This window comes from Myxine glutinosa, unplaced genomic scaffold (assembly GCF_964187855.1).
Source record: "Myxine glutinosa unplaced genomic scaffold, kmMyxGlut1.1 SCAFFOLD_107, whole genome shotgun sequence".
Classification (NCBI taxonomy): domain Eukaryota; kingdom Metazoa; phylum Chordata; class Myxini; order Myxiniformes; family Myxinidae; genus Myxine; species Myxine glutinosa.
In genome coordinates, this window is record NW_027616358.1 from 470,321 (window position 1) to 484,996 (window position 14,676).

Genomic DNA, 14,676 nt, shown 5'->3' on the forward strand with positions numbered 1-14,676 from the left:
GATTTGAAATGTGGTTTTTCCAGGAAAGATCATGGCAGATAGTGAGACCCAAAAGCTTGAGTGACAGAACTTCTTGGAGAGGATTATTCAGAAAGTGGATGGGAGGGTTGTCCAGTCGGTCTTTTCGGAGAGACATCATAAGAGTGTGAGATTTGTCAGGATTGAAAGACATGTTCCACTTGTTTGCCCAGTCTGTGATTTTGTCAAGGTCTGCAGAGAGTGAGGAGGCTGCAGACTGCCGATCTGAGGGATGAAGAATGGAGCGACAGAGAGTCGAGTCGTCAGCAAAGAGATAGAGAGGATTTTCAAGAGAGTCAGAGAGATCATTGATACAAACCACCTTTAGAGGCCATTTTTTCCCTGCAAAGCGGGGGTTGGCCTTTTTCGGGAACCGTGGTTGTTGTTGTTTTTCGGTCCCCTATTTGAAGCAATGTTTTACGGCCGGATGCCCTTCCTGACGCCAACCCTTTTTGCCGCCTTTAACGACAAACAGGGAATTACCAGTAAACTGGTACTCAATTAGCCGACCTCGGAAGGATGACAGGCTGAGTCAACCCCCCTGGCGTTAATTCAGCGATCGACCGGGAGGGATTCAAACCCAGGATCCTTGGATCCTAAGCCGGCACCCTAGCCGCTAGCCCAACACCAGAGAGATCATTGATGAAGACCAGAAAAAGCACAGGGCCCAGAACACTGCCTTGGGGAACTCCAGCCTGAACAGGAAGAGGAGATGAGAGAAACCCATTCAGGGCCGGCCACACGTTGACTACGGCTAGAGAGGAGGTCCGCCAGCCATGCGTGGAGATTTCCATGGATACCAAAAGAGGAGAGTTTGGTGAGCAGAGCGGGGTGCCAGACCGTATCGAAGGCACGTGATATGTCAAGGGAGACTGCTCTAATTTCCTGTTTGGCATTGAGGACCTCCATCCATTGTTGAGAAAGCAGAAGCAGCATGTCCAGAGTGGAGTGTCCAGGTCTGAAACCAAATTGATGATCAGAGATCAAGCCATTGGAGAAGAGGAAAGATTTCATATCTGAAGCAATTATGGATTCCATGACTTTGCTGATAATTGGGAGAAGGCTGATTGGTCTGTAGTTGCTGGGATCTGTTTTTGCACCTTTTTTGTGCAAAGCGGTGATGTTGGCAGATTTCCAAGCAGATGGAAGATGACCTTGAGCAAAAGAGAGGGTGAAGAGAACAGAGAGGGGGAGTGAAAGAGCGGAAGAACATGATTTTAGGACCCGTGGGCTGATGCCGTCAGGTCCAGTTGCAGAATCAGAGTCGAGGGTTGACAGAAACTTTTCCACCTTGTCAGGAGGAAAGGACACAGAGTCCAGGAGCAGCTGGGTACGACTGGGTACGGTGGGTACAGAGAGGGATGGGTTTGGGACACAAGATTTAGAGGCAAACACAGAGTTGAGGCATTCAGCTTTTTCACGTGCGGGGTCAGCCGTGTGGCCATTTAAGGTGAGGGAGGGGATGGAGGGGGAACAAACACCAGAAACAGATTTCACCAGACGCCACCAGGATTTGGAAGAGGGAGACAGATAAGAGAGTTCGGTCCTGAGGACGGAGAGATATTGTTTCCTGGCTCTCCTGAGGGTGGACACACACTTGTTTCGGGCTTTGTGAAAGGAAATGAGATTTCCTTCTGTTGGATTTGCTTTCCATGAGACGAAAGCAAGTTGTTTCTGGGCAATAGCCTCACCACAAGAATCCGTGTACCATGGACGGGAGGAAGGGTATGACAACTGAAGACGAGAAGGGATAAATCTGTGCATGAGAGAGAGCAATTTACTTTGGAAGAATTCCCAGGATGAGTTGATGTCAGAGGCAGTAGAGATGGGAGACCAGTCCAGATGATTGATGGCTGCTTGAAGACCGTGCCAGTTGGCCTGAGTGAAATGCCAGACTCGTCGACGCTGAGGAGGCTCTCTGAAAATGGTCAGAGAGATGTCCACTTTAACAAGCACATGATCAGAAGAGCCGATTGGAGCAGAAGAAGAGCAGCAGACATTTTCAGGGAAGTTAGTCATAACCAAGTCCAGAAGAGAAGATTCTCCGTTGACTGAGATCCGGGTTGGGAAATTGACAGATTGTGTCAGTCCCAGTGAGTCACAGAAGTCCTTTGCTGAAGAGCCATGGCTGGTGAGAGAGGTACCCACCCCCAGCCAACTGGCATGGTGACAGTTGAAATCACCACATATGAGGAAGAGAGAGTTGGGATGGGTAGATAGAAGTTGGTCCATATTATCAGACAGCGAGATGTAGATGGAGTCATCACTGTTTGGTGGACGGTACAACACGCATATGAACAAAAGGTGGGAGCGAAGGGGAAGCCGTAGCCAAAGGTATTCCTGGGGGTGAGGTGGAGAGAGGGCAGTGCAGGGCGAGTGAGGAAGAGAGTTTTTTATAAAGATAGCAACCCCACCTCCAGGACGAGGCTCAGGTCTGTCATACCGGAGGAGGGAGTAACCTGGGAGAGATACCAAGGAATCAGAGACATCATGAAGGAGGAAGGTTTCTGTTAAGCAGATCACGTCTGGTTTGTCAGAAGCAACCTGTATGGAGAGATCAGTTAAGTTTGAGCGAAGGCCCCGGATGTTTGAGGTCCATACTGTTAAGGAAGAGGAAGGGGCAGCATCGGATACAGAACAGGGGGGGGGGGGGGCGGTAGGGCAGGATGTGGAAGAGGAGGAAGAGGTAGGGAGAGCTGTTGCAGGTGTGTCAGAGATTACAGAATAGCTTGGAGAAAGGGAAGAATGGGGCGGACAAAAGGTTTGATGGTGTTTGGGTGAGGCGCAGTGAGGTGTTATTTGAGGAGGGGGAAGAGTGAGGCAGAAGGTTGAGGAAGATGAAGGTGAAAGTTGGAAGGGGGAAGAAGCGGGGAGGACGCTTTGAGGAGGAGGGGTGAGAGGGGAGTCTAGGAGGGGAGGAGTGAGGGAGAGTCTCGGAGGGGAGGGGTGTGGGGGGAGTTTCGGAGGGAAGGGGCAGCGGGGGAGATTTGAAAGGGATGGGTGTTTGGGAAGATTTTGGGGGGAGGGGCAAGGGGGAAGATTTGACAGAGATGGGTGATGGGGAAGATTTGGAGGGGAGGGGTGTGATTGGATTTTGAAAAGTGTACGATTTATGGGAAACGAACATTTATTGCAAAATGAGTTTCTTGAAACATTCGAGTCAAAAATACGTTTGAGGACGCTGAAGGATGGGTGGAGTTCTGGAGAGTTTAGGGAATGAATGAAAGATGCACTGTAAGAAATGGAATTTTTTTTTTGAATGAATAGAATTGGTGAGCAAGTCGAAAGCATCCTTTTATAGAAGAAGTAGAAAAAAGTGTTATAGAATATGACATAATAATAAAGTTCTTCAGGGGACAGATGAAACATGTATTAACAACTTGATCACGTGATCTCGAACAACGTGGTCGAAGAACGAAAGAACAAATAACGAAGAATGAAAGAGCAAAAGAACGAAGAACGAAAGAACAAATAAGAACGCACAAGCGGATAAGAACAGGGAAGGGAAAAAAATTTTTGGTTTTTTTTGAGATTTTAAAACAAGGGAGTATGGGTGAAAAGACCGTGAAAAACAGAGACCGAAAGTAGTTGCAGCGCGATCGAAGAAGCGCTGAGACAAAAAACAAAAGCCTCAAGCCAAGGTCTGAGGACACGGTAGCCTACCTACTACTACTAGAACTACACTAGGCCTCAGAATTCACGATACGAAAAAACCGACGATTCTGTACACAGGTATGAAAAACCAACACCAAGAAACCTATTAAAATCACCCCAATAGGTACATGCACCGAAAGAAAGATAAAGATACGACAAAAACACAAATGTGAAAGATCACTTAGCTTCGAAAGCGTGAGCGCATGGAACAGCTTCGAAAAGACGTGACCTCGCCGTGATCTCGCGAGATCTCTCTCTGTTTGGCAGCTCATCAGTAACAGACCAGCTGACAGATAAACACAAGGTAGCCTCATTGAAGAGTGATGTTCAACTGTTTTCTCGCCTCTATATTGCCTGTCAAACCCGCGAGGGAAACCTGGATGAATTTTTCCGTCATGAAAATCAATCTTTCCCTCCATCTCTGTCCAAGGATGGGAAGCTTCGACCTGGTACAAAGAGCGACCTTTTGGACTGCTTAGAGGAACTTTCACCATCAAGCACACAGATGCCAGAGGTGACATGTGTCATACTTGACGGGGCAGTAATTGTTCAAAAGCTAAAGCCCGATGTTGGCACAGTCAAAACATTTGGCGAATATGCCGAAAAGGTCTTCATCCCATTTGTTTTCTCACAGTACAAATCTGCAACCCGACTTGATCTGGTGTGGGACCGTTACCTACCCGACAGCCTTAAGAGCATGACCCGTGAAAAGCGTGGCAAGGGGGTTCGCCGACGAGTAGATACCTCAGTTGCAATTCCTGGACAGTGGCAGAACTTTCTTCGAGTTGATGAAAACAAGCGTGAACTCTTCAGCTTCCTTTCCAATGAAACAATCAAATCATTTGAAGACCAGCGCAAGGAGCTAGTTGTCACACTTGATACAGAGGTTCTTACTGCTCCACCACGCATTGATCTAGAATCACTCTCCCCGTGCACTCAGGAAGAGGCAGATGGTCGGATGTTCCTACATGCTGCTGATGCAACACAGAGAGGGCATAGTAAGGTCCTCATACAAACTGTGGACACAGATGTTGTCGTGCTTGCAGTTACAGCATCCCAGAAGCTTTCAGTGATGATATGGTTACAATTTGGGACAGGCAAGAACATGCGATTTATCTCTGCACATGATATAGCCACAGCTCTTGGCCCTGAGAAATCTAAAGCCCTCCCCATGTGTCATGCACTAACAGGGTGTGACACTCTTCAAAAGAGGGTCACATTATCGTAAAACTAGAACGGCACTCAGTAGAGAGCATACCTCCGCCAGGTGAACAGTTTACGTTTTGTATCCCAGAGTATACCAGAAAATCACAATACAGAATCGCATTTAATCAAAATAATCCGTCCACAACTTTTTGAGATATCCTGCGATCTATCGTTTTTGGCCCCATCTTCCAAAGGTGAAGAATCACTTTAAAATTATACTAGCCGGATCCGAATCCGGATGTTCACCAAAATTGTATCAATTCTTCCTTGTTACACTCACAACCTGTCCACCAAGTTTCGTCCAAATCCATTCATAATTTTTTGAGATATCCTGCTATATGTTGGGGTTAGGCCCATCTCCCGATGGTGAAGAATCACTTACATAATTAAATAATTATCATATCCGAATCCATATTTAGATCTTCACTAAAATCTAATGGATTAGTCCTTGTCACACACCCAACCTGTCCACCAAGGTTTGTCCAAATCCGTCCACAACTTTTTGAGATATCCTGCTATGTATCGTTTCTGGCCCTATCTCCCAATGGTGAAGAATCACTTAAAAACTTCTAGTAGCCGGATCCGAATCCGGATCTTCACCAAAATCTAATCATGTCGTCCTTGTCACATAAACTAACTGTCTGCCAAATCTCGTCCGAATCCGTCCACAACATTTTGAAATATCTTGTTCACAAACGGACAAACTAACAGACAGACAGACAGACAGGGGTGAAAACATCACCTCCATCCACCTTTGGTGGCGGAGGTAACGATGACAGCTGTTTGAAACGTTGTACCTCACTTTGGACCAACCTGTCATGTCGTTTGAAGCAAACTTCATAATAATGGCTTATTATTAAACTATTTTAAATGAAAGATGAACTTTTCACCTCTTTAAAACCAAATTAATAAAAATGTAACATTGCAACAAGTAGTAAAGTTCTGATGCATGATCATTTTATCGCAATCGTAAATAATTGGCAGGACAACATTCAATTGAAATCCAAGACATTGGAAAATATTCCGGTAATTTACTCCATAAGTAATTTTAATATCTATATTAGAAAATGAACACACCAGCACAACCACAACCACCACCACCACCACCACCAGCACCACATAGAAAGGCTTCCCAGTACACATCAAGGCACTCTACCAGCGAGTGGTCTTCATTTGGTACTTGGTGCATGGTTCCAAATCCGGAATTATCCCAATAATGAAGTTTGCCAAAGCAGAATGAATATTAGCAAAATCTCCATTGGACAGGGAGTGAAAAATGTGACGTCAGACAGGCAACTGCGGACTTGACTTTAGACAAACACGGCCACTCATCTTGGGAGAAGTGATGTAATGTCCCAGGGTAATCTTATTACCCATGATGCAATATACTTGATGGCGCTTTCTCTTCTTATTTGGTGTGACAATTAAGAAGAAATTTCCTCACATGGATGCTTGTGTTCTGTCCTCTAAATGCTGAGCATCAAGCGAGGAAGCAGTATGTACAGTATTTAAAGTACCAATAAATATACACAAAGAATTAAGTTAAGCACCCCCCCCGTTTTTTTACAACCTCGCACATTACAAGTTTGTTGTCGTCAAAACAGTGTAATATACCCATGATATTGCTATATTTTCTGGAGAAGTGATATTATGGTCACATAAAAACATAACAATCATGCCGTTTTCAATATTTTATTCTGAATAATTTAAGGTGAAATTTTTTGGGAATTTTAGGCATATTTTCACCTCAATTTAAGTATGGAGCTATAGGTCCATCACGGACAGTGTGGATGACGTTTAGGTTTTCTAACGTACAGTCATTGTTCTGAGAAGACCTCTAGCGATCTTTGCGTCAATAACGTGTGTAGGACCCACGTGATCGGATCACTGACTCAACCAATCACTTTTTTTCACTTTGATCACTCAATTTCATCAATGGATAATTGCTAATGTCATACCAATCATTATTTGATCTCACATACCTTAGAATATATGCCAATGTATACATATACACAAAGAATATATATTAGGGGGTGCTTACCTTAATTCGTTGTGTATACATTGTAATCTTCACAAAGCAAACAATTTGGTATGGCTTGGCCTAGACCTAGAGGGACACACATTTACCTCTGAGCTGTCTATCCTGGGTTTGAATCGGGACACAGCTATTAACTGTCATCTGGATGTTTCACAGGCCAGGTGATTCATCAATGTGTGTTGCGTCCCTCGGACGGACGTTATACTGGGCGTCCCATCTGCTAGCTCTAGTTGGTGGACGTTAAGGATCCCACGGTGTCCTATGTGAAGAGTCGGCGAGCTATCGCCGGCACCCTGAGCAAATTCCAAATTACTGCCATAACTTTTGTCAAACGTCAAGCCTCGCCAGCCGGTTAGTGAAAGACTTGCGCCAAGCTTCCCCTGCCCATCCCACAATAACAGAGACTACTGTGCATATCTCGAGGCTATCCTGCCATCCCATATTAGGCTCTATCGTCTATACCATACATTTATTAAACAAACGGTATATGTCGATGTGTATTTGTATAGTAGCTACAAAGTTATCCACCTTTAGAGGCCATTTTTCCCCGCAGAGCAGGGGTTGGCCTTTTTTGGGCACCGTGGTCCCATTTTTGAAGCGATGTTTTACGGCCGGATGCTCTTCCTGCCGCCAACCCCGTTAGTCGCCTCTTGCGACACACAGGGAATTACCAGCGAGCTGGTACTCGATTTGCCGACCTCGGAAGGATGCCAGGCCGAGTCGACCCCCCTAGCGTTAATTCAGCGATCGACCGGGATGCAAACCCAGGATCCTAGGATCCCAAGCCGCACCCTAACGGCTAAGCCAACACCAGGCTTAGCTACAAAGTTATGAACAAAATAAAATATCTTTCAGATTATATTATATACTAGAATAGTTTACCTAGACATAAAGAGGGCAGCATTTCACCCATCACATCAATTTAATATTCACATCCCTTTATCTTTTTACTCTGTATATCATTAGTTAACCTTGCCAGAGGAGAGGGTATTGCATTTGAGAGTCCGTTTGTTTGTGTGTCTGTCTGTCTGTTTGGCTGTCTGTCTGTCTGTTTGGCTGTCTGTCTATTTGTCTGTCTGTCTGTCTGTCTGTTTGGCTGTCTGTCTATTTGTCTGTCTGTTTGCCCGCACAGGATAAACATGATTTTCTCTGCAACCGTTGGTCCGATTGGCAGGAAATTGTCACCACAGGTGCATATCCTCCTGTATAATTTTAAAATGATAATTATGACGTCATAGTTCATGTGGGCCATCTTGGAAAAACCGAAAAACTTTGCACCTCTATATCTACGAAAGCACTGCATAAAAAAAATTGAGACACGTCTCATTGTAAAGAACTCTCCATGGGGAATGACATATGTTAATGTCATGGTTGCCTCCATCATGACAACATAATTCGACAAGTAGAAAAGATGAAATTTCTTCAGCGTCTTCTATGGATAAATTGGTGGAGAAAAACAAACAAACGATGACGTCATTGGTCACGTGGTTCGGCGGCCAGATTTGTTTTAACGCATAAGCCTTGAAAACCACTAAAACACGTCCTGGCGAGGGTCTGCAATCTCTGAATGCTCTTTCTTGTTTTATCTGTATCTCAGTTATTTATCAAAACATTTTTTTGAAAAAATATTGCAATTAACATGTCTTTTCCCCATATTTATCCGTGTCCAATTGTATCCTAGGAATTGGCCCAGATTAGGGTTACACTGGTAGTGTTTCCATAACAACGCCTGGCTCTGTATGAATCAGGGGACCCAGTTTCAAATCCCATCTTTAAAATAATTTGAATATAGTGTTTGTGCGTCTTTGTTGCTGTTTGATGACTCTTTGTGCAGGTTTGACATGTCTTTGTCCTCGCTGTGCTATATATTTACAAACAGAAATATACAATGGCGTTCTGTATATGTGCACAAGATCATTGTCCACAAAAAGAATGCAACCTACGATATAACCTATTACAAATATATAACTGTGGACAAAACAGCCGGCTTAATGGTTCCTATGTAAGATAGCTTCAAGGTGTCATTCTTTCTGCCGTCACGAGAGCAGAACAGAAGTTATAATAGGATATGACTCGACAGGAAATGGAATCCATAACCAGACAACTCAAAGGAAAGCATAGCATGACCTGCCACATATTAAAGGATATTAAATGAAGACCGGTTATGCTTTCAAAATCAGATTATTGCATGCAAGTCATGTATTGCAGAATCACAGCGACTGTCGCGTGCAATATGGATCTCACCAAGTACCCAATGGACAAGCAGACGTGCTCCCTGCAGCTGGAGAGCTGTGAGTTTCTCTTTTTATCAACTTTTTGTTTGGCTAGTAAATATATCAATGAAAATCGTGATAGAGGAAGTTGCATAGTCAAACTTTGCCTTTCCTGTGACATCTATTATTATGTGAAAGTTGTTGGGTGATATCTAATATTTGAATAAAAAACGATACAAAACTGAGAATATGGGCCGTCTCAATGTGTGCGGCATTCGAAAAGTTTAACGAAGTCTAAGATACTCACAGCAGTCCAATAATCCTTTTTCCCATTTTTTCCATTTCTGAAAGGTAAAAGATTTTCAATGGGGAGTTAAGGGGGTTTAAGAGGGGACAAAAAGGCAATGAACTGACAGTGGGTAGTGTGGCCTGAGTTGGGCACAGCAGGCAATGGAATCCATGCACAGGAAATGAGAGAGGAAGGAAGGAAATAGTTACCTGTAAGAAAGAGAGTTTGGTTTTGGTAGGGTTAATGTGGGTAGAAAAGATCACTGGTAAGGTTGGGGGAGATGGTGGAGGTAACATGAGTTGGTGGTGAACTGCCAACTTTTGAATACCTGCACTGGCAGCGGTCGGTGCAACACCGTTGATCTTTCCATGTTGAAAGACAATGTGAGAAAACAGAATGTGTCCTCAAAAGGAATTAGTACATTCTCTATGAACATGGAAAGATTAAAGGTATTTCCCCGTTCGCTGTCCATGTTATTTTTTATTTTTTTATTTTTTTTGTATACAAGATCGAAGCTCGTGAAAGAGCGAACATTAATCACACAAAGACTAACCGACACATAAAACATATAACATCGGGAGCGGTAGACAAGATGGGGAGAGAGGGGGAAGGACACAAACACAACATTTGAGACCAAGGACCGAGAGACATGGAGACATCGAGAGATCTGTGGGAGGGAGAGGGCGTTGGGGGGGGAGGCATGGGAAGGGGGGGGGGGGGTGGGAGAGGTATAAAACATATGGACACTGCCAGGACTTCCAGGAAAGAAGTTGGAATTTCAAACAAGGTGGATCTGGGGTGAATTCGTGGGGGTAGAAAAGATCAAGGTTTTGGATGGGGGAAGATAAGAGATGATCGTGAACAGCTGTTTTAAAGACCTGGAGGGAGGAGTGGGATTGAAGGGAGTGTGGGAGTTTGTTCCAGAGGCGGGAGAAAAGAGGAATGAAAGAGTGAAGGTGAGCAGAGAGCCGAGATTTCGGCAGTTTAACCATCAGAGGGTTGCTGGCAGATCTTGTGCGACCTGTAGGAATATTTGGGGGACAGCACAGAGAGAGCTGGGGAGCAAGGCCGGAGAGGAGTCGGTAGAAGACAGAAAGACCACCTACCTGCCTGCGGTGAGTGAGTGAAAGGCCCTCGGAGATAGCTTCATCGCAGGAGATTCCAATGATTCTGAAAGCTTTGGTTTCAACAGCGTGAAGTCGAGCTAGGTATGTCTGCAAATGGTCAGTCCTCGGCTTTTGGGGGAACCCCATATATATATACACCTCCGAGGTATTGGTGCTGGTGAGTCATCGCTCTCAAACTCCGATCCAGCCAATCGGAGCCAGAGAAAGTGGTGACTGAGTCAACCAATGGGTGTTCAGTTTACCACTTACGTCATGACTGATGAACCAATCGGTGTCACTCTTACATAGACATGCTTATATATGCACGCTCTTTCACTTCCTTCTTTCTCTTGCTGTGAATTACCAGCACGAAAAGCTTCGGTTATTCTTATTATGTTGTGTTTGTTTTCCTGTATTTTATTGTTCTCTATTATAGTTCGTTCCCACAAAATCGGGAATTAAACCCATAATTAGACAAGTTAGAAGCCATTATACTGAAGAATCATTGAGCCATTACTGATCTGATGTGGTTCAACTGCCTACAGACAGGTTAGAACCACCTTTAAAGGATATTTTTCCCCACAGAGCAGGTGTTGGCCTTTTCGGGCACCGTGGTCCCCTTTTTGAAGCAATGTTTTATGGCCGGATGCCCTTCCTGCCGCCAACCCTGTTAGTCGCCTCTTGCGACACACAGGGAATTACCAGTGAGCTGGTACTCAATTTGCCGACCATGGAAGGATGACAGGCTGAGTCAACCCCCCTGGCGTTAATTCAACGATCGATCAGGATTCGAACCCAGGATCACTAGGATCCCAAGCCGGCACCCTAACCGCTAAGCAACACCAGGTTCGCCTACAGACAGGTTAGATAAAAATCAAATTAAGCAAGATGCAAGTAATGATGCAACACTACGAATAGGTGGCCTACCTGGCTGCATTGCAGAAGATGCACCTTGTCATCATGGCAATAAAGCGTAATGATGTGAAAAGATGTCCATTCATAGCAACTGCTGAAATCCTCATCGGATTACAAACAGATGTCATGATAAATTATTGGGGATTTTTGTAAGGCTACCTTAAAGATGTTTTTTTATCGTTACTCCCTGGGTTTGCCTGGTGTTGGCTTAGCGGTTAGGGTGCGGCTTGGGATCCTAGGACCCTGGGATCAAATCCCGGTCGATCGCTGAATTTACGCCAAGGGGGTTGACTCAGCCTGTCATCCTTCCGAGGTCGGCAAATTGAGTACCAGTTCACTGGTAATTCCCTGTGTGTCGCAAGAGGCGACTACCAGGGTTGGCGGGAGGAAGGGCATCCGGCCATAAAACATTGCTTCAAAAAGGGGACCACGGTGCCCAGAAAAGGCCAACCCCTGCTCTGCGGGGGGCAAATGGCCTCTATAGGTGGTTTACTCCAAATAAACTCCAGTGACTAATGATGTCTTTGAAGGTCTGGCGATTTATTTTTTTCAGGATGGATTTAATCTCACCAAGATTTTCTATCACTGATACCAACACTGTCGCTGGTTGACTGCCTCTGTGATGTTTCAAAATACAGGACAGAGTCATCCTTTAAACAGAATTGAGGGTTTTCAAAGAAGTTGACAGGTTGGCAATACATACAGGAAGCTGACAGATGGCAATATCAGACATGATGCTGTCATTTTGAACACCAACTGCCAGGGGAACGATGGAAGGAAACAGACCCTCAAGGGCAGGACAGTGCTTGTGAGTGTGGAATGAGGTTATCCTCAGATGAACGATAGAGTTAGTCTGTCTTAAACATGAAGCACAATACAACCTCCTTATCCATTCTCTACTTCAGGCTGGCAAGGTGAAGCCTGGACGTTTCACGTGACATTGGATTCTTTCTTGTGTTACGTGTTTCATTCGTTACACGATGTAATTAATCTTGTATCTTTAATGCTCCCAGTCTCATTGAAAATTCCACACGATTTCTTTGGTGTATGCTTGGAAAATGAAAATCGGGCTCATTCCGGCACAGCTTGCTTTGCATGAATAAGCCGATATGTTTTGCATGAGATTAGCATTTCTCATCAAGAATTGCAAGAAAAGAAAAAGTCACTTTCTCCCACTGCAACGTAGGTTGCAAAACTTTTATCGTCTTTTCCATTCGTCACCTGCTACACACTCATCAAAATTAAGTGAAATTTATTTTCCACCTTCACATATAATCTGCTATATAAAGCTCTTCATATACATTCACTCACTGACTGATTCACTGATATAAATGTTTGGTAATCCCCGAATGGCCAAGAAACTTGCAGACTGATGTAACTCAAAGTAACTCGGTGATGTAACTGATGTAACTCCGCCAGGCTGAACAGTTTGTTTTGTATCCCACTGATAGGTCGGTTCTGTATTCCGACCTTAATCAATATCTAATCAATTCGTCCTTGTCACATACCCAACCTGTCGACCAAGTTTCGTCCAAATCTGTCCGTAACTTTTTGAAATACTGTGCGGTATACTGAAATATATTTGAAATACTGAAAAATAAATATCGTTTTCGGCCCTATCTATCAACGGTGAGGAACCACTTTAAAATTCTAGTATCTGTGTCTGGATCTTCAAATGAATTGCGAAATTTGACATATCTGTGTCAAATGATGAATTGCGAAAGATGATGGGAATAGAGCCTGTGATTGATGCTGTGAAGAGAAACAGTTTGAGATGGTTTAGTCATGTGTTGAGGAAGGATGAAAGTGACTGGTTGAGAAGAGTGATGGAAATGAATGTAGAAGGAAGTAGAGGACGGGGAAGACCGAGAAAGACTTGGCTAAAGATGGTCGAAGAAGAAATGCGGGCAAGGGGGTTCACAAGGGGAGATGCAGAAAATAGGGCAAAATGGAGAAGATTGTCATGGGGACCGCAAGGCTAACCCCTGCTCTTGCAGGGAAAATGGCCTTAAAATGCCTGTTGTTGTTGTTGTTGTGTCTGGATCTTCACCAAAACCTAAAGAATTCATCCTTATCACACACCGAACCATCCCAGTCAATTTTGTCCAAATCATCTTCAATTTTTTGGGATATCCTGCTTATAAACAGACAGACAGACAGACAGACAGACAGACAGAGACAGTGGTGAAAACATAACCTCTGTCCACCTATGGTGGTGGAAGTAAAAATCACCAAGCTGTCCATAATCGAAAATATCCTAAAACAAAAGTTGACCGGTGGAACTTTACTCTCCTTCATGGAGAGTCACGTGACCAAAGACAATGGCCTTCCTGCAGGAACTCACCGATCCGAAAGTTTATTGTCTTGTCGGGAAATTAACCCAGACCACACAAAGAAAATATCTATCTCTCGAGCAGATTCTTACACATTCATTACTAATCTAAATTCAATGAATGTGTCAAAAAGGAAAAATGTGAACTTGCCACAACAATAATTTGAATTGGTCTGCTTTTGACGTGCAATGTGTGAACAGTGTTACGGATTCGTCACTTCCGTCGTTGTGGTTTTCATCCACTGTAAGCATTTTTGGTTCCATGTACTATTATTGTTATCGTTTAAGTGAAATGGAGATAACTGTTTTCAACATGTAAAAAATTAGTGTTTTAAAAGAAACCGGAAACCGGATCGGGAGAAACCGGAAGAAGAAGAGGAGGAAGAAAAAAAGGCAAAGCAAGTGAGGTCGGGAAGAAAAGCCCAGCTGCTTTGAGGTCTTGAGGAGACGCTGGCGAACGGGGGTCGCGAGCGAACTTTGGGTTTCCTGGGAAAGGGATTCCTGTGACAGAGTGGTTATCGCTGTGACAGATAAACCTGCGTGTCGGGTTTGCGGTTGATTCCGAAGAGAATCGTTGGAGAGCAGGTACGCCTCCAGTACGGGCCCGCCCGCCATTTCGCCTCGCTCCCGCCATTTCGCATCGCTCCCGCCTTTTCACCTCGCTCCAGCCATTTCACCGCACCCAGCCGTTAGCCTGGTTTGCGAGTGTAACGTGGATTTCGATTGGGAATTTGTGGTTCTCCGTTTGGGAGCCGCTGAATGTTCATACCCGAAGGTGTGATTTCCCAGTGGCCTTTTGGGTGCACCTTTGCGCCTCTTTGGCAGCGTTGACTGTGAGCCGACTTGGATTCTGGTCTAGATTCGACCTTTTTCTTGCGATCACCGGAGCGTGGATCGACTTTGGC

General features: G+C 44.5%; 1 protein-coding gene across 1 annotated transcript in view; it reads left to right on the forward strand.

Annotated features, from left to right (window-relative positions):
• LOC137413552 (gamma-aminobutyric acid receptor subunit pi-like) overlaps nucleotides 1-14,676 on the forward strand; it is a 112,139-nt gene that overhangs the window by 11,591 nt on the left and 85,872 nt on the right. Inside the window, exon 5 of the mRNA XM_078768666.1 lies at nucleotides 9,125-9,207. Within this exon, the coding sequence (XP_078624792.1) occupies nucleotides 9,125-9,207 (83 nt within the window). The remainder of the gene's footprint in view (nucleotides 1-9,124; nucleotides 9,208-14,676) is intronic.